Source organism: Diceros bicornis, chromosome 18 (assembly GCF_020826845.1).
Source record: "Diceros bicornis minor isolate mBicDic1 chromosome 18, mDicBic1.mat.cur, whole genome shotgun sequence".
Taxonomy (NCBI): Eukaryota; Metazoa; Chordata; class Mammalia; order Perissodactyla; family Rhinocerotidae; genus Diceros; species Diceros bicornis.
In genome coordinates, this window is record NC_080757.1 from 26,879,332 (window position 1) to 26,900,547 (window position 21,216).

Here is a 21,216-nt window from a genome sequence, read left to right on the forward strand (position 1 = left end):
AAAATTGCTCATGAGTTTTGGGGAAGCCTTTGACAAATGAAAAGGGAAAAGGGATTTGAAAGAAGATGAAAGGCTGATATTAGAAGTTGATGGTATGAAAGCTGATTTGCAGGAAACAAAGAGGAAAGCAAGTACTTTTTTATGGTAGTTATGTGAAGTAGCAGCAGTTACTTACTGTGTCCTCAAACAGATGAGAAACAGAACAAAAATAGGCGCATCATTTTCACAGATCCACCAAGAAAAAGTAAACGACAAATAGGAAGATCAGTGAATATAATTGCATTAGATCATTAGATCTTCTCCCCATACATTGTCTAACTCTGCGTAGCATTGCGGCCAAGAGCATTTTCGGGGTTTCATTCTCTATCATCTTGTTATTTCACACATGCTGTCTTCATTCACCTGTATTGTCAATCCCACATCTTATATATCCAAATGAAATGAGAAACTATTTTGTAATTGTAAGATGTTTTTGCTGGTTCTATTGTTCCACTTTGAAATCTCCAGGGAAATGTTATCCATCTGAAAAGAAGTGACTTGGATTTTACCAGCATATCCTTCAGAAAGGAGTTAATTTTTATTGTCTTATAAGTTGCTATTCTGATAATACTCTGGAACTTTGAACTAATTTTACTTTCACTGCAGAACACAGTCTCACACCACCGTTATCACTTAAGGCAAAATGCATGTCCACATTGGAGGGTTTGAATACATAGGGGTAGAATTCTAAGGAAAATACATCATTGTCTCGAGGACTGTGATTTTGTCATGGTAATTTTTTTACTCTCATTTTATTTTTTAAGCAAAGTTAAACCACCTCCACAAATTTCACCCAGCAAATCGATGGGCGGAGAATTTTGTGTGGCTGCAATGTTTGGGACATCCAGATCATGGTTTGCAAATAATGCAGGTCTGAAAAGGGAAAAAGGTACGTATTTTTACTGAAGCTTAAACTTGCCATTTGTAATTTTTGTTTCTTAAGGAAAATTCCTAGCAATTCTCCTTGAATAGTCTTGAACCCAATATTCTAGAAACCAGTTTTTCCATTTAATTAGCATGTCTCTCCTCAACTACTCAAGCCTAGTCAAGAAGGAAGGCTATTCTCTCACTATAAATGTGAAAAAATTGCTCATTGAGGGTTTTTATTTTGTTCTATTGGTGTTCTTAACACTGTCAATGCCTGCCAGTATATGTTGCTTTTAACGTTTTTGGCAAGCTAATTTCATGCCATTTTTAGAGATGAAGAATTTGAGATCAGTGAGTTAAAAGCTAAATAATATCTTAGCTAAAAGCACTAGTTAGTAGGTGATGGTATCAGAGTTTGAACCCAGGTTTTCTAATGCTAAATCTTACCAAAAGCAACAGCTCTGCCATGTTATAAATTCAAAGATAAAAGCAAGCTCTTCCTCAGAAATAACGGTCATCTTTTATGGTAACCATTGCTCGTTCAAATTTATATAGTTTTTTTCTTAATCACTGCTTTGATCGCCAGGATCAATATCTAAAATGTTTATGTAATTACTGTTTTAGTATGTGATTCCTTATTGTTTCTGTGTAGAAGAGAATGCCCACACTCGTGGACCAAGTATTTAATTTTGAATGTTAAGACTTTCTCTTTATTATTTTAGTCTATTAAAGTAGGTCACAAACTGCGTTGTTAGCGAGGCACTTCTCAGACTAGTTCCGCAGGCTGTATTGGTCTTGGCAAAATGGCTCTCCTTTACGCTTACTGCTGGCAGTCAGACATCAGCCCTTTCCCTTGTTATCACCTTTCAGTGACCCTTTCCTTGGAAATAGGATCTCAGGCACAGCAGGTTCCTTACCTAAGTGGGAGAGGATACAGTATAAAGTGTGCAAGCCTTCCATTTTCTTATCCCATCTTTATTTTTTTGTTACCTCCTTAGCTTTAATGATGCTATCGAAATGACTTTTTGTTACTAGTTAAAACCCTCTGTGAAGCTCGATTTCAAATGCATCTCCCTTCTGTTCTAATTACCCTTTTAACTTGCTACTCCTTTGTGTTCCACTGCCTGGTCGTTAGCCATTTTCTCAAATCAGCTGTAATTGATTCCTCTGGCACTGAGATAAGGTGACCCACCCAGCATTCATGAGTGGTTTTATATGCTCCTAAGTTTACTGTAAAACCCAAGATAGAGGACTAAACCTGTTTTGGTAGTGAGGACATGTGTACTCCTTATAAAGTCATTTGATTAGATCCATATTCAGCACCTGACCTCAAAGTATTACTGGTCTTCATTTACCATGGGGGCCAGTGATCCCATTGAGAGAAGAGAAGAAGATTTGGGAGAGGAGGATGTGTGTGTTTTTCATTTGTTTGTTTGTTTTAATCTAGAAATTTAGAAGAGAAGGTTTTCTGGGAGAAAATAAATGAGAAGTTAGGCAGATTTAGGCATACAAAGAGCCTGTCATGCAGTTGAGTTGGTCCATCTGGAGTAACTAAATCTTTGTCCATACAGTGTTCCTTTTCAGTCGTTCCTTCCCTGTCCCACCTGATATCACTCATTTTTCATAATGTGGGATGAATTACATTGCACACAAATACAAAAGACTTCGTAAAATATTGTTTCACTGTTTTAGAACTTTGAGTATATTTATATCGTTCTTGAAATACATTGCCTAAGATTTAAAGAAGTTTTGATAGCATAGAGATTTTCACATTCAATAGCATCTACTTATAAGAGGCAACCTTTAGGCAAGGAGCAGGCACCATGTGAAAAAATTCCTGCCTTCTTTTCTCTCAGCAGTCTTGAGACTGAAATAAAAAAGGTCAATAACTTGTAAAAATTATGCTGTGCTCCTTTTAAGCCATTATCACACATCTAGGTTCTGTTTTTCTGTTTGTAGATCAGTCCAAACAAGTTGTAGTTGAATCTCTCTACATTATTAGCTGCTATGGGACCTTAGTGGAGCACATGATGGAGCCCCGACCGCTCAGCACTGCCCCCAAGATTAGCGATGACACCCCACTGGAAATGGTGACATCACCTCGAGCCAGCTGGACTCTGGTTAGGTAGTACTTCGTTTCATTTTTTTTTTAACAGCTTTATTGAGGTATAAAATATTAAAAGTATGCAATTTGAATAAGGTTTGACTTACGTAGCTGTGAAGCCATCACCATAATTAACATTATAAATATATCCATCGCCTGCAAGTGTTTTCCTGTGCCTCTTTGTAATCTCTCCCTCCTGCCCCTCTTTATCCCTACCTCACCCACTGAGCCCCAGGCAACCACTGATCTGCTCTCTGTCACTACAGATTAGTTTACGATTTCTACAATTTTATATAAATGGCATCGTAGAGTGTGTACTCTTTTTTATCTTGCTTCTTTCACCTAGCAAAATTATTTTGCTTCATCACTGTTGTTGTGTGTATCAATAATTAATTTCTTTTTTAACTGAGATGTAATTTACGTATAATGCAATTCATCCATTTTAAAGTGAATTTCCACTAGGTTGTGCACCCATCACCACAATCCATTTTAATCACCCCCAAAAGAAACCTGTACCCACTAGCAGTCACTCCCCGTTTTCTCCCAACCCTTCAGTCCTAGGCAAGCATCAGTTTACTTTCTATCTCTATGGATTTGCCTACTCTGGACATTTTATCTAAATGGAATCATACAAAATGTGACCTTTTGCATCTGACTTCCTTCGCTTAGCATAATATTTTCAAGGTCTATTCACGTTGTAGTATGTATCAGAACTTCATTTTTATGGCCAAATAATAATCCATTGCATGGATATACCCCATATTGTTTATTCATTCCTCAGTTGGTAGACATTCCCACTTTTTAGCTGTCATGAATTATGTTGCTAAGAACATTCATGTACAAATTTCTGTGTAGTCACGTGTTTTCACTTGTCTTGGGTATATGCTTTGGAGAATACCTCTTTTTGAACTCCTTTCTCCTTGCCTCTTTGTGTTACCTTTTCTAGGACCTGGTTTTTTTTCTATCCTACATATAGAACTTTAGTGCTTCCCCTATATCCAAGTCTCATGCTCAATGAAAATAGAGAGTTCATTGAAACAGCCTTTAAGGGGAACAGAAACTGATATAAATAGATTGGAAAGTTTCCTTTGATGTAATTCCCCACGATATAATGGTTAAACACAGTAGAAACGCTTATTAAGAATCAGAGGTCTGAAGCCAACCCTGTGGCCTAGAAGTCGAGTTCAGCACGCTCCACATCGGTGGCCTGGGTTTGGTTCCCAAGCGTGGACCTACACCACTTGTTGGTGGCCATGCTGTGGTGGCAACCCACGTACAAAATAGAGGAAGGTTGGCACAAATGTTAGCTCAGAGCAAATCTTCCTCAGCAAAAAAGAAGAAAAGAAAAGAATCAGAGATCTTCTCAAAAATACGTAATCATTAGAATATTTATAAGCTAGTACAAAGAGGGAGAAATAAAATCCGGAATAAAACCTGTTCAATATAGTAAACAGTGGTACAGGAGAGACAGAAAAAATTAGTCCTGACATGTATGGACAGAAAAAGACAAAAATGGATATGAAAATGATCCCTCTCCTTTTGACATTTTAAAATATTCTTATATTGATTTTTGGAGGCTCCAGCATTCTTTACAACTACTTTACTGTACTGGATTGATCTGATCAATAGCTTATTTATCAAGCTATTTAGGAGCAGGCAGATCTAATTAAAATTACAGCACCATCATTGTTGAAATAAGTGGCTTATTTTGGAACTCAGATGCTAATTAGGTCTAGAATAAGTCAATCGTTAACACAACTGTGGGTTGTTTTTTTTTTTAAACCATTTTTACCTGCTTTATTTTGTTTTAAAATATACACATATTCTAAGAATAGAGAGTACTAACAATTGTTAGAAATTAGGTGAAATTCTAACTGCTTAGTTGTGACATTTGAATTCTGCCCTTCCTCTCTGTCCAATGTTTTGAATGTCTTGTCTATCCTGTTGGAGGGTCTTCTGCTATTAAACTAATGTTGGCTCTATGTAATCTGTGCAACTCACTGCCACCTTTTGTTCTTTTTAAGAAGATGGCCTTTTGTTTCAGGTTCCAGCACTCTGACAAGTTCATTTTGATGATTACAAAGATAGTGTGAGTTTATATCAATGTCTGTAAGTGGTGACAGTGATAGTGATTTACCACCTATCTTTTAAGCTTAAATATTAATATTCTTCTGCTGTTCCTTAGAACTCCTCAATGGAATGAATTGCAACCACCATTTAATGCAAACCACCCTCTGCTCCTCGCTGCAGATGCAGTACAGTATTATCAGTTCCTGCTTGCTGGCCGTAAGTAGTTCTTATTGTTTTTTTCCTTGGATACAGTATTTTGAGATTTCATCTTGAAATCCTGACTTTTAATGCAACCATGCATATTACCACGGGTCCATAGGCTATAGGCCTTAAACAATCATACTGAGGCAAGTAAGATATTTAATATAAATGTAAGCCATAAGCCTTAGCATACATTTAGTCTGCCTCTGGCTGTTCATATTCCCTGGCCGTGAGGTATACCCCTGCAATTATATAAGTTAATGGTGAATATCTGGTGGGCTCAAAAGCTTAAAAAAAAATGAAGATACTAAGATATAATAAACTTGCATACAATTTGGTATCTATTTCTGACATGAAAAAAAATTAAGACTTTTCACTGTGAAAGCTGTATCAGCAGGTTTTTCTTTTTGTAGAATTTTGCTTGCAATAATGAAGTAACTCCATTGGGTTTTTGTTTGTTTGCTTACTGTCATATCTAAGCCCCGACATTTGTAGAGATTGATCTGGGTTTTTTTTTTTTTTTTTAACTTAAGGAGAAAGTGTGCCCTGAGCTAGAACAGCCTTTTTTGTAGGGGAGGCATGAAAAGACAATTTAACATTTATTATCCAGTTTATAGTCATAGAATTAGAAATTCTTTACAATTTTGTAGAATTGACTGGATCCTTAATTTAACTTGATGGCTCTGAGCACTGAATGTTTTTAAGAAACTTCCTAAAAATCAACATTGACATGTTTTTAATGGAGTTTTGTTGTATCAAACTTATTATCTTGCCTGGTTGTGTTATATAGCATGAAGTAAAATATTTCTAAAACTGTTTTATTTTATGTTTATAATGTGTTACATATTTTATTGGAAACAGAGAAAATTTATTGACTTTTCTCTAAAGTTATGAAACTCCCTAATTATAACAAATAGTTGGCAGTCTTGCTCTCTTATGTAATTGAACTCCCTGATTCTTCCAGCTAAGGGACTTCTATGTGTCAGGCGCTTGTGATTTAAATGTGAATAGTCTGCTGCTTCTATCCTCAATGAATTCACTATCTAATTCAGGAGACGGACGTTTAATAAAAAACTAAAATAAAGTGAGATGGGTGCCTCAGTGAAGGATTATGCATTGGACCATGAGAGCAATGACTTAAGTTGCCAAAGCCTTCGCAGAGGGGTAATATAAAAAGGGTTTTCTGGTTCAAGAAGTAGAGAGTTGTTAGATTCTAGGTTATTGAAGCATATATGTAACTCTTATCATATGAATTAGAAAAAACAAGGCATTTATATAATATCAAATTAAAATCATGAGAACATTTTCCCCTATCTCTCAACAGGGGTCAAAATAACTAATTGTGGAATTAAGTATAGTTGACTTTTTCATAATTTATATTGTTTTTTTTTGTTTGTTTTGTTATTTTGATAAGTCTGTTCAGTAGACGAACAGTAGCGAGTCCCAAATATGTAAGAAAACAATATGGGCAAAAACCAAATGCAATCTCCATTCTTTATTCCTTAATTTTTTTGTTCTGGTGAATTAAGCTGATTGACATTACTTGATTTTAGCAGCTCTAAATACCTTTGTTCAATTCTTAGAACTACAAAGTTGTTCGGTGGTACAGTTGTACGGTTTAGGAACCATCACTGTAGGCAACAGCAAGCCATCCAGTGTTTTCAACCATTGGAATGACACCATCAGAATTGCATTTTTAGGAGGATCACTCTAACAGTGTTATGATAGGAGGTTCAGAGGAGGGGAGGGGAGTAGAGGCTCGGTGATCCTGGAGCAAGATGAGAGGGCTTTAATTAAGGCTATATTACGGAGAAGACAGGACAAACCTGTGAAGTGTCACAGAGTTGGAATAGAAAAGAATTAGAGACAATTTGAAAGAAAGTGGTCACTGATGATTCTACAGTTTCTAATTAAAATATGGAATATAATGCATTTCATGTTAGACCTTTTGAATTCCAGATGGACTAGCATTGGAATAAGGAAAAGGCCCGGGTTCCAGTTCCAAACCACCTCTCAATAACTTGATAAATATAAAATATCAATAATAGTACTTGCTTTTATAAAGATGTTATTATGGTCAGTGAAGTGATGCTCAAGTCCTTGGAAAATTGTAAAACAATACATACATGTAAGCATCATTCTGTCCTTTTGTTTCTTATCTCAAAAGTGCATATTTTCAAGCAATAGACTTCAGGGATTTAATAATGGAATACCTCTTCTATGTGATTTTGACTATGTTGTAATATCTATATCTAAGTGACAGACATAATTAGTATATTTTCTCTTATCTTGTGAAATGTTACTGTAGATATAATTTAATAGGTAAAAAAAATACCTAAGAAACAGGTAATTCTGTAATAATTATTATATTTCTTCTTTACATTGAGAGTAGAGGCACAGGATTAGCCTGGATTTTAAAGTCACATTTTCTTACATAAAGAAAGGCTATTTGATTGAGAGTCCTGGACATGCCAGTTTATTACATGACTGAAGCAATTAAATATGCACAACACGAACATCTGTGTCAGAGGAGTAAAAGCCTGAAATAGCATTGGTGAGAGCAGTGCTGGAGCCCATTTCGAGGGAATGCCTTTACCTGCCTGTCTGTTGAGCCCTTCATGCAAGTTAGAGCCTCACTAAGAAGACTCGCTTATTATCCTCTTGCTTTCTCTCCACTTCTTACTGAAGCCATTCAAAAAGATGTTATGACCTCTTAAAACACAGGTATACCATACCTGATGCCAGGAAGTTTTTTGTTTTACTTAACCATGTTGATAAATATACTACTAGAAGTTTTTTCACATATAACCATTTGGAGTAAAACTCTAATGCAGACTTCACAAATGTCGCAAACATTTGTATTTGGTTGTTTTTGGATCTGTGGACCAAGTGAAGCAGACTTGTACAAACTCCGGAAATCATAATAATAGTAGACAAAGAATGATGTAAATGGAAATGGGAAAGAGACTTTGTCTCAGGGAGAAGAGAGTAGGAGAGAAGGATGTTTAGCAAGGAATCCCCACTCGCCTTCCAGCCATGTAATCATAATAAATACACTGCTAGTTGGTAAACAGAGTTCTGCATATGTGGTGAAAGGGTAGCTGGTGGGGGAGGGAAGGAGAAACCTGTCTGGAACATTCAAGACTTCTCACCTAACTTTAAGGTGAAGTCAGTAAAAACTCAATTCTGTATTCTTTTTTTTTTTTAATAATTTTACTTATTTATTTTTTCCCCCAAAGCCCCAGTAGATAGTTGTATGTCATAGCTGCACATCCTTCTAGTTGCTGTATGTGGGACGCGGCTTCAGCATGGCCGGAGCAGCGGTACGTCGGTGCACGCCCGGGATCCGAACCCTGGCCACCAGCAGCGGAGCGCGCACACTTAACTGCTAAGCCACAGGGCTGGCCCTCAATTCTGTATTCTTAACTGTAGTCACATTGCCTACATATATCAATTGAATGGAATGATACAAAATTGAGGAATTTTGGTGTATCATAAATTGAATCATACTAGAATGCTCGTTACAGAGGTCGCTGTGGAGGTGGAAAGGACTCTTTGTTATTAGGTTGAACCATAAAAAATTGCCATTTTGAGTAAGTAAAAACAAGTCAAATATCAGCAAATTTATATGGTTTAATTTAATAGATTGATTAATTTATATGTGCAAAGTATATTCACAGATGGTAATATAATCTTTCTATAAAGCTCAGTAAAAGTAAAAGTCAAGAATCTAATATCAAAAAAATGTTTTGCCTTGATCATAAGAGATCTTGGGAATAGATTATAAAATGATTATCGCAGAGGAGATTAGTGATTTTTGTGTTAACTCTATTTTTTCTTCCTTCAAAAAAAATTACATACTGTAATTACCTTTTCTAAAATAGGTGTTTTATTTCAGTGTGTTGTTTTACCAAAACAAAGATAAACACTAGAAGAGACTAACAAATATCAACTGGCTTTGACTATGATCCCAAAGTAGACAATAATTCTTTAGTCTGCTTCAGAGCTTCCCAATTTGTAAATTAAAAAACAGCGTTTACTGAGCTGACTTGGGAGAGTTTTATTTAGGGAAAAAATAATGTTTCCTCCTTTTCTTTCAGGTAATTTGGCAGCAGCAGTATTTTTAAGTTGCTGACATTAACTAGCTTTGTTGGGGGAGGTTAGACTTTGAACTTCTTCCTAAAACAATCCATGGGTATGCGAGAAGTTCTTCCATAAGCTTACCGAGTTTTCTTTGTTAAATGGTAACAAAAGACCATTCAGTAGCAATGTAGCTTTTTTTTTTTTTTTTGTGAGGAAGATCAGCCCTGAGCTAACATCCATGCTAATCCTCCTCTTTTTTTGCTGAGGAAGACCGGCTCTGAGCTAACATCTGTTGCCAATCCTCCTCCTTTTTTTTTTTTTTTTTCCCCACAAAACCCCAGGAGATAGTTGCATGTCATAGTTGCACATCCTTCTAGTTGCTGTATGTGGGACGCGGCCTCAGCATGGCTGGAGAAGTGGTGCATCGATACGTGCCCGAGATCCGAACCTGGGCCACCAGTAGCGGAGCGCGCGCACTTAACTGCTAAGCCACGGGGCCGGCCCAGAAATGTAGCTTTGATACACAGTAGAAAGGTACCTGGGAACCTCCGTATGTTTAATTGGGGATATAATTGTTTTCCTCTGCCTTTAAAGGCATTATTGGAAAGGTGGGGAGAGCCTTTGATAGCAGATGGAAAGGAGAAAAGCACTGAAAATGGTTGAAACATATATGTGTTTGCTTTGGTAGTTATTTGTCTCTTTGAAATAAAATTCACTGTTAACACAAAAATAGTGTCAATGTACTATGGTTTTTAAAACACACGTATATTTATATAATGTCATATAATGTATGACAACAGTAGCATAAAGGCCAAGGGTGTGGGAAATGGAACTATACTCTTGTAAGGTTTTTCTTTTTTTTTCTGTAAGGTTTTTTATAGTATATATGAGTGGTATAATATCCTTTGAAGATAAACTGTGATGTTAAAAGATGTGTATAATGAAATCAAAAGCAAGCTATGCCAAGAAAGGAAATAAAATGGACAGAAATAGGCAACCTGATGTAACCTAAGCATATCAGTACTCACATTAGTTATAAATGGTCTAAACATCCTAATAAAAAGTGAGAGATTGTCAAATTAGATTAAAAAAATAGGCCCCAACTATATGCTGCTTAGGAGAAACACACTCTAAACCCTGAGTTGCTACATTAATATCAGACTAAGTAGAACACTCTACCCAACAGCAGTAGAATACACATTCTTTTCAAGTGCACAGGGAACATTGACCAGTATAGACCATCTTCTGGGCCATAAAACAAGTCTTAATAAATTTAAAAGCTTTCAAGTCATGCAAAGCATATTCTCTGACCACGATGGAATTCAAAAAGAAATGAACAACAGATCTGTGGAAAAATCCACAAATATTTGGAAACTAAACAACATACTTCTAAATAATACATGGGTCACAGAAGAAATCAAGAGGGAAATTAGAAATTATTTTGAACTAAATGAAAATGAAAACAACATACATCCATATCTTAGAATACTATTCAGAAAAAAATTAAAAAGTAGATTGAAGTATACATACATGCAACAAGTTGGATGAATCTCAAGGATATGCTGAGTGAAAAAGCCAATCTCAAGTTTGCATACTAGACGTCTCAAAAGCATCAAGAGAAAAAAAGATTCCGTTTATATAACGTTCTCAAAATGACAAAATTGTAGAGATGAATAACAGATTAGTATTGCCCAGGGCTTATAGACAGAGTAGGAGGGAGGGTGTTGAATGTGACTATAAAGAGTTAAGTAGATCTTTGTGGTGATGGAAGCGTTCTTTATCTTGATAGTAGCAGAGGTTATACAGATGAACGCATGATAGAATTGAATAGCACTATACACACATACACACAGTCTCTCTCCCACAAAATGAATGTATGTAAAACTGATGAAATCCAAATAGGGTCTGTGGATTGTATCAATTGCTATTTCCAGGTTTTAAAACTAGATGCAGGCTATACAAGACTTCTCTGTACTATTTGGCAGCTTCTTATGAACCTATAATCATTTCAAAATAAAAAGTTTAAAGAAAAATAGGAAAACTTGTGGGATGGCACTAAATCAGCACCCAAAGGGAAATTTATTGGACTAAATGCCTGTGTTATAAAAGAGAAAGTTCTGAAATCAGGGACCTCAACTTCCACATTCAGAAACTAGAAAAAGTAGAGCAAATTAAAGCAAAACAAAGGAAATAATAAAGATCAGAGTGGAAATCAGTAAAATAGAAAATATAGGAAAAAATAGAAATAAAATAGAAAAAAATCAATTAAACCATAATGTCGTGTGTGGTTTTCTTCTGCTTGGGGTTTGTGAGATTCTTGGATCTGTGGATTTATAGTTTTCATCAAATATGAAAATTTTTATGCAGTTATATCTTCAAATATTTTTTCTGTCACTCTTCTTCTCTCCTTTATTGACTCCAATTATATGTATGTTGACCACTTGGTATTTTCCCAGCTCACTGATTATTTTTTCAATTTCTTTTTTTCTCTATTTGATTTTGTTTAGTTTGTATTTCTACGTATTTAAATATATCAGGTCTTCTGCTCTATCTGCAATTAATTTTATTCAACATATTTTTCCTTTCAGATACTATATTTTTCATCTCTAGAAGTTCCATTTGGATCTTTTTTATATCTGTCATTTCTTTCCTCATCATGTTTGTGTTTGAATGTATGGAACATTTATTTTATAATAGCTGTTTTAGGGTCCCTGCATGCTAATTCTTTTCACCCTGATATTTCTTGAGGATTTTTCTATTGATTGATTTTTCTTCTTGGTATGGGTTGTGTTTTCCTTCTTCTTTACGTGCCTAGTGATTTTTGATAGGATGCTGGGCATTTTCAATTTCATGTCGGTAAGTGGTAGATTGTTGTGTATTCCTAGGATGCAGTCAAATTACTTGGAATAAATTTGATTGTTTCTATGTTTATTTTTAAGCTTTGTTATGGAGGGTTCAAAACAACCTTTTGCTTACGGCTAATTAATTATTTTAGGAGATAATGTAAATCTAGTCTCTCACATGTGGCCAGTAGTGGAAGTGTGTGATCATAATCTTTTTTTTTTTTTTTTTTTTGAGGAAGATCAGCCCTGAGCTAACATCCATGCCAATCCTCCTCTCCTTGCCAAGGAAGACCAGTTCTGAGCCAACATCCACTACCAATCCTCCTCCTTTTTTTCTTTTTCCCAAAGCCCCATTAGATAGTTGTATGTCACAGTTGCACATCCTTCTAGTTGCTGTATGTGGGACACGGCCTCAGCATGGCCGGATTAGCGGTGCGTCAGTGCGCGCCTGGATCTGAACCTGGGCTGCCAGCAGCGGAGTGCGCACACCCAACCGCCAAGCTACGGGGCTGGCCCCATAATCATTTTTTAAACTTCAGATGCTTAAATCCTATGTATTATCTTTATCTTCTATTAAACCAGTTGTTCTGCTGACTTTACTTTTGACTCATTACCCTAACAGAAATACAAATAAGAAGCATGTATATGAGCATCTATGACACATTGTGATAAGTGCTATGTTAATAGCATGAATTAATTGGTATAGAAATTCAAGGAAGGAAGAAGTTAATTATTAGTGGGGATAATTTCCATGGGGATGGAGAGAAAAGGCTGAGTCGCAGAGAAATTGAGGAGGTTGCATCTGTAGGATTTGGGACTACATGAGGTGACTGAAGAAAGGATGACTGGCTTGGGCAATAGGTTATGCCGTTCACTGAAACATTAAGAGAAATATGTTGCCTAGAGTAGGAGACAGAATTGGGGATTGCAGTGTTGCCTCTGTTTTGGTGCAAGTAGTATATGTCCTGGTAGTGTTGTTCAGGAGGCTCTTGGAAATAACCCAAAAACTTCCGTATGTGTATCTACAGTTTTGAGCTCCCTTCTGAGATTTTTTGGTTATGTAATTGGTAATTGATGTAAGCTTTCCATGAAATAATTTTATCTCAGAGAGAATATAGAGAAACAAGATGAGGTTACATTATGATAACCTAGACATCATGACATGTAAGAAGGCAGTATTAATCATTCTAAAAGCTCCCACTGGAACCTTACTTTGAAGTATTAATGCTGCTTTGACAAAAATCTTAGTTTTTCTTGAGGCCTGCCTGGTGGCATAGTGGTTAAGTGCATGCGCTCTGCTGCAGCGGCCGGGGGGTCGCAGGTTCGGATCCCAGGCATGCACCGACACACCGCTTGTCGAGCCATGCTGTGGCGGCATCCCATATAAAGTAGAGGAAGATGGGCACAGATGTTAGCCCGGGGCCAGTCTTCCTCAGCAAAAGGAGGAGGATTGGCAACAGATGTTAGCTCAGGGCTAATCTTCCTCACCAAAAAAAAAAAAAATAAAAAAAAAATTTAAAAAATCTCAGTTTTTATTATACTAAAGAGAGCTAAGTCAGTTCTGGATTTCTTTTGACTAGCTGGGCTGTCTATTGATATATCTGCTTTTTAAAAATGTTATTGCTGTAGTAATCTCTTGGACTTCACTAGCACTTTCATTTTAGTCTTTATATATAATGAAGTAGATAGTACCTAAAGCTAGTATTGAGATTTGTCTTACATATGGAAGTATGAAAATCACGTCAGCAGCATAATGAAAGTTAAATCTAGAGATCTTGATTCCCAACTAAATCTTGTGTTGCTAGCCTACCAGCTACAACCATGAGAACAGAAGTGGCAATTATTTTTCCTTATAATATAAAGTCACACTTTTGGATTTAGAATGAAATCATTTTGGAATATTTTGCTATCTTATTGTTTTGTTGGTTTTATAATACAATGGTGATATATTTTGAACATACTGATACAAAAAGGAAAAAAATTATTGGTCTTCTCTACCATGGTCATTGTCAATGCCCTGGAAAAGCAATTAAATATGCAGCCATTTTCTGAGCTACTCTTTCTCTAATGTCACATTAGATTTAACCTAGCATCCTGGATTGCATCGCTGTTGTGGTATGTACCAAGTATGATGGAGGTACTCAACAATATTTCCTTGCATTGTCCATAATAAATATTTGCCCAAGAGTGGGTAGGGTGGAAGGGGAAGAAAGAAATGTTTTCCTCTTGTAAAGGAAACTTGTAATGTAGGACTTATTTAAAGAGTATTTATAGTCCATTGTTGGCCATTGGGTGTGTCACACTGTTCTATCCAGGTCTGAGTATCTGAGGTAGTTAAGAAATCACTTCAGATTGAATTATATTTGATGATGTCTCTTATTTATACTTAGTTTTATCAACTGATATATGTCCTTCCGTAGAGAAATGATTTTAGTGAAATAAGTGGTGTGTCTCTTAATAGACTAAAAATTTGAAACATATTGACCCTGAATTTAGCCATATGTATGTTGTATAACTTGAGAAACATTAAAGAAATTAAAATACATTTTCTTCTTCAATGAAAAGAGGTAAAATAGGTAAGTGAAAGTACCATCAACAATCTGCAAGCTTTTTAAATGATGGATTGAAAAGTTTGGATTAGATTACCCTTTTTCCCTTCTTTCCCTTTGTGTTTATGGGATACATGCTTCTTATTGATACTCATATCTTTACATAGATCTTCACACCTCTGGAGTAGTTCATTGGGTTTTTCTGTCATTGCTGATTTATTATTGAGATGTTTCAACTTCAGAAGTCCTTTCTATTATAACATAATGACCTATACTCCATTCTGAAGTAAATCTTGGCATTTCTGTCCTTTGCTTTTGTATTTACCATTTGGGGAAAAAAAATAGTTTACATGTCAACCCACCTTCCTGTCATCATTGTTCTTAAAGTTGAAATGAAACAAAAGGAAAATTTTTCTAAGGGGCTGTTTCATCCTTTTCAATGTCTTTATTTTACAAAAGAAAGCTTAATGTTCCTTGAGGTTGCTTTGTGACCTGCTTTTTTTAAGGTATAGTTGAGAGTGTACATTCTTTTCCGTTGATACTATTAATACTTACTGCCATCAGATTGACAGATTTGCCTGGGATAGGACATTGATTCTGATAAATTAAAGAAAAATAATCTGTTGGTTATAAAGCCTCTACCCCATGAGTACCTCTGCTTCTGATATCTTTTGCTCTATCCAACCAGAGTTTAAGGTTGTTATATTCAGATACTGATGTCCCTGAATGTGCATTTTGTCAGTTGGGTAGTGGGGCTATGGGATGGAGGGTATGGGGATATCTGCCCCTTTCTCCAAAAATAAGGAGCTAAAATAGAATGGTCTGTGTCTGCTTACCTGCGGTAATATAATGGATTGATATTGGCAGGAGCTTGTGGTTTGATGTGCCATCACTTCCATCAGTAAGGTTAATTGCCAACAAATGACTAAATGGGAATTTGGGGGGAATGCTACAGCTGTCTACTGTGTTAGTGGTAACAGGAGTTCTGGCGCCATTTCAGGGTCACTATTTGTATCTGTCTATCAGAGTTAGAATACAGTTGTTTCTCTCAGTTTCAGCCTTCTCTATAGAATTTCTGTCAATTGTTTGACTCCATTAAGTGTGCAGAGGAAATAAAAGCCTGAATGACCAATCCACCAGGGGCTATGGATAGACCCTTTCTTTGTCCATACTCAGAGCACTGCATTAGGTCTCATTATCCATTTATAATAAGTGACCTCTGCCCCCTGGGTCATTGAAAAATATTCAGTGTGCTTTTCTGACACATAGGGCACCTTTCTCAGCAGACACATGAAACAATGGGACGTCTGGTAGTCTGGAGGAGTAGTACACATTGCAGGTTTTTAAATACACAGCCTTGTGCCAAATGACTCTGGCAAATTTTTTTTTCTTTGCTCTTGCATGGTTCATACATAGGCTGAGGGGAGCCTAATGTCTGGAATATTAATGTAGTGTTCCTTTTCTCTTCTTTCTTTTTCTTCTAATTCAAAAAAAAATTTTTTGCCATGTTTTGCAGTTTTGTTTTCTAGAAAGGATTTGCCTTCATCTCTGCTTTTGCATTTCCTGATAGAGAAAGATAGAAAGATTTGGATATAGTGAATGGAGAGAGCCATCATCTTTGGAAAGTTTTTGCCACATATGCCCAGGGTGGCTCTAGAGGTTATCTGTGACATGTTAAAAACGTGTCTTCTAGTCCCCTGCTCTGCATAAACTGGTAGTGGTTCAATCTTTCACTGAAAAGTTTGGGAAAGGATTTACACTTGCTTGGTCACTATATTTCTTCTGTGATATAAATTTGGACCACTTACCAGAAAGCCTGGCACATCTAGTGGTTCTGTCTCCAGCTCCCAGTGCATAGGTAGACTTGGGAAAAGATGGAGATGGCACAGTGGTTAGTGGATGAAATATATTTACAGAGTAAGAAAACCGTCATGTCCAGAACTTCACACTGTGTTAACTGAAGGTCAGCCTTCCAAGAGTCTTGACTACCAGTGACTGTGTGGCCTTAGAATAGGGCCTGTGTGAGGTACTCATAGGAGTCAGTCATTGACCTGAAGTATGTTGGGATAGGAAAAGTGAAAGCACGAGAGAGACTTCTTTAGCAGTTCATATGAACAAACTTTGAGAATAAGGGAAAATGTTTATAATTAAGTTTAAGATGCATATATTTCATTAGTAAAGCCCTGTTCCTCTCTTAGAAGCTTACTTATTTTGCATTTAGTGTCCCATGTGTTTGTATGCTCACTTTATTAAAATTATTTGAGGCACATCGAGATTCCAAGAAACCCAGTTTATTACAGTGAATTAGCAGCCACACTGTCCAATAGAACCCAGGTCTTTATTTCAGCAAAGTAGTTTTCCTATTAAGTGATGTATTATGGCATGCCCTCAGATATTGGAACACAGAGGTGTTATCTCCAAAGAATGACCATTGAGTCGCAGCACAGATTTTTCTCTCCAAACCAGTAATGGAAAACCATATAGTTGTCAGAACTCTCTCCATGACAAGAATTAATATATTAACTGGATTATAGCACCATTTGACAAATTGCTTACTAAATACATCAAAATTGATTGGACGTTCTGTATTTGAATTGACAAATGGCTGCATTAGGAGAAGGAGGGAAATCCATTAATTATAGCTGCTCTCAACCATAGGAAATATAATCATATAAATATGGATTTTGTTAAAACAAAAATCTCTACTTTATGGTAGTGTTGCTTATATGTGTACCTACACCTCTTTGCCATTAGTAAAAGGGCTGCTCGTAGCCACCGTTCTTTAAATAATAAAAAAATAATAATTTCTGCTGTTATATGTTTCAGGCTTTCCTGACTGCTTAATAGTTTTTAGTTATTATTCCAGAAAAGTAGAAAATGCCAGGGAAACTCTGTAGTTCAGCCTTTCTGCTCAATTCTCAGCTGCACCTCTATTTGTCCATCTTGCACTTGCATTCTCATATTACTAAGACCAAAGCTTTACTTTTGCTTTGATGGTGTATAAGCTTTTTTTTTTTTTGTCTCCTTTTTAGAAAAAGAAAATTTTCTCATGATCTTACTTGGTAAAGGTAACCAGCCCAGTGACTGAGGCATAAGGGAGGTGGGTGAATGCCGTAGATTGTCTCTCTGCAGTTTGAATCTCCTTATTGTTGTCATATGACAGGAGGCTTTTCGCCACGTGATTCTGTGGAACTTGGTGGAGAGATGAGCAACACTGAATTGCCTTCATTGCTTTTATACCATCAACTTCTTGCCTCTTCTACTATGCTTTCTTTGTATTTTATGACCACATGAAGAGCATCAGAACCACCCAGATATGATGTCAAGTCTGGGTCAGAGCTGAGATTTATAAGGGATATTTTGAGGCTAGTGTTTTTTTTCTGCTTTTGGGCACTCTGCTGCCTTCCAAGGCTATTTTCCAGGTGCCAGTGGTCCTTCCAGGGTTATGTCATAAATACTTTTAAATATGAAACCAAATAAATATTTTCTAAAATGAAATCTTCTAATTCCTCAGGCGTATTATAGAGAATATAAAGTTGTGGCCCAAACTACTTTCTTTGTTTGTATCACTACATATAAAGTTTCCTTGCATGTCTGTAACTTCCTTGTGTTGTGACTTCTAGTCAAAGTACTTTTTCTCCAGTGTTGAATAGCTTTATGTGATATCTCTGATCAGGACACATGGTGTTTATTAAGAAGAGAAAAATGAGTATGTTAAATAAAGGAGATATGGAATACAGAAATCCTGGAGACTCTAAATCAATGATACAATTAATATTTGGGGGAAAACATCTCTTGCATGCTTCATGTGAGAATTTTGATTTAAAATAATGAACTTACTAGGTAAAGACATGATGAATTGAGGCAGTTTATACTTCAGATTAAGAACATGGTCTTTGGAGTCCGAAGTTCTAAATTCCATTTCTGCTATTTGCTAGCCAGGTGACTTGGGGCAAATAACTTAACCTCCCTGGGCTTTAGTTTACCTGCCTCTAAAATGGGAATTAATAATACCTACCTAACAGGATTGTTGTTAGATTAAGTGAGATTATTCGTCCAAAAAGCTTCGTACATTATCTTGGATAGAACAGAACTCACTAAAGACACTGTTGGTTGTAGGTAGTGTTAATAGGAATAGTATCCTTGTTATCCTTTGAGGTCTTTCTTGCCTCTCTCAATTCCAAGTGCTTCATGACTAAGATACTACCAGATGGTACATCTAAAGATGCTTCGTTGTTAACAAACAAGAGTGAAGAGAAGACATTTGGCTAGATCATGTCTCTTCTGTTCTTAAGTGGTCATTGGGCAAGTATGCCTCTGTCCTAATGTGTGCTTTTTCGACACTCTAGAAAGAAATTTTGCTTAGCAATTCTAATTTATTGCTGCAAATTGAAAGTTTCTCTTAGACTTATTTGTTTTGAGCATCTTCATTCCCTTTGTAGGAAGTAAGATTTTTCTTAGTGTCCACTGCTTTCTGAAAGATTTTACCCTGGGAGTTCTTTTTATAGTTGCCTTAAGACTCTGAAACTTTTACCTAAAAAAGTAAGACTCTCAACCTTAAGACTTCTGAAATGCCAGAAGAACATTTGATTTTCTGAGGTTATCATTGGAATCATTGTTCACTATTCAAGTGAGCCTTTCATTTTTTACTCCATGTTCTTTGAAGTTTATAATAAACATGCGTTCATATAACATTAATTAGGTGGTTTACAAAACAATGTTTTAGAAAACAATGAGAGAGGAATAAAGAGAAGGGAGGGAGGAAAGAGGACGGAAGGAAAAGAAAGAAGGAAGGGAAAGAAGGGAGGAAGGAAGGATGGACTATTTCAGTTTGTTGTAGAGAATAGAAATTAAATGTTGTACAGTAAACCAGAGCTAAAGATATTTACATGGATGATTCTCAAACATAGTGCTGTGTGAAAACAACATAGTCCTAAAGACTTCACATATCTCATATCCTAGCTAAGAAAAGAATCAAGATGACTCTGGGTCACTCTGTAGATCAAGGAATGTGTGCTCAGTTTTTTTCAAACAGTCTTTTTAAAATATTTATTATGGAAATGTTCAAACATACACAGAAGTACAGTGAATAATATAATGAATGTACCTATTACCTAGCTTCAACAATTAACAACATTCTGCCACTCTTGTTTCTTCCGTTCCTTTAAAATCTTTTTTCTTTAAATGTATGGTGGATAAAGTATTATGAGAAAGCCACCCACTATTGTATCTTTTTACTCATGAATACTTTAGTATATATCTAATGATAAGCACTTTAAAAAAAGAACAACCTAACTACCATGCGGTTACATAATACATAGGTGACATAGTGGCAACAATTTGTAAAGATAACTCTTTGGTAGTTTTACATTGTGGAGCAGTAGAGGGGTGAGCAAGCCTTGGAAAATGTTCTCTTGTATTTGGAAAGAGAGAAAACTCTACAGTGCTTCTGGGCTAGTATTCTCTAGCTCTTTCTTTCCCTATCTGCTTGGTTCTGTGAATTTTCTGATTTAGAGGTAAAATCTTGAACATTTAGTTTCTCTGTTATGTGGAACACATCATGGATCCTTAACGATTGTTTCGAAAGATTTTAAATTATGTTCTTAAGTATAGGTTGAAAATGTTGATGTCTTCCACATCTAAAAGCTTTTAACTCTCCATGCCAAGAGAACTTTGTCTCTTTTGCTTAGGCAAGAGAAAATCTGTACTTAATTCTTCCTGCTGTATAATCATCTGGACTTATCTAGTATGTAACTAGATAATAAATAAGTGAAGCATGGAAGAAGCTGCATTAACTCTTTGCAAAAAATGATTTTTGCCGTTTTTACATTTACGAACAATTCCCTCCCCTTTATTCTTGTTTGTCGTACTTTATTGTGGATGCTGGAGTGAGTGCATTAGACTCTCTGCTCTTCAACTATGCCATTGTAGATGGAATCAAAAACATTAAGTTTACAATAACTGGCCTGTTGCCTACTTGTACAAATTGGTACATTGATGACTGAACGCAGTTTAATGATCAAAAACAGTGATTTCTTACCTTCAAGACGTCAATTCACAATAGTTTCTCATATCCTCTACTCATCTTAGTCTTTTATAGAGGATATTATATTTTAAAGTGTTCCTTGCTTTTAGAATGGAGAATTAATTATTCTTGAAAGAAATGCATCTAACATACAGGGTTAGCTGTGAGAATACAGTTGCCACTATTGAAGGATTACAGCTCCTAATTCTACATAGAATTAGCACTAGGAGGGTCTAGCTTCCCTTAACAAAAACACACACTGTCATGTATACTTGAGCAGTTGCTAAAAGCTGGTCCTATATTTGATCTCTCTGTGTATAAATACAGAGATGATGATAAATGAATATTTATGGAGTGAGAGAGAGCGTGTATATAAGCACTTCCACCCCTCCTTTTAAAGAAAATATCACTAAACCTAAGAAAATAGGGGGAAAA

At 36.1% G+C, this 21,216-nt stretch overlaps 1 protein-coding gene across 7 annotated transcripts in view; it reads left to right on the plus strand.

Moving 5' to 3' along the window:
* The window catches only part of BCAS3 (BCAS3 microtubule associated cell migration factor), a 559,119-nt gene that overhangs the window by 263,930 nt on the left and 273,973 nt on the right, over nt 1-21,216 (plus strand). For all 7 annotated transcript variants that reach the window (XM_058560481.1, XM_058560485.1, XM_058560483.1 and 4 more), the window contains 3 exons: nt 804-928; nt 2,866-3,031; nt 5,196-5,296. In XM_058560481.1, the coding sequence (XP_058416464.1) occupies nt 804-928; nt 2,866-3,031; nt 5,196-5,296 (392 nt within the window). The remainder of the gene's footprint in view (nt 1-803; nt 929-2,865; nt 3,032-5,195; nt 5,297-21,216) is intronic.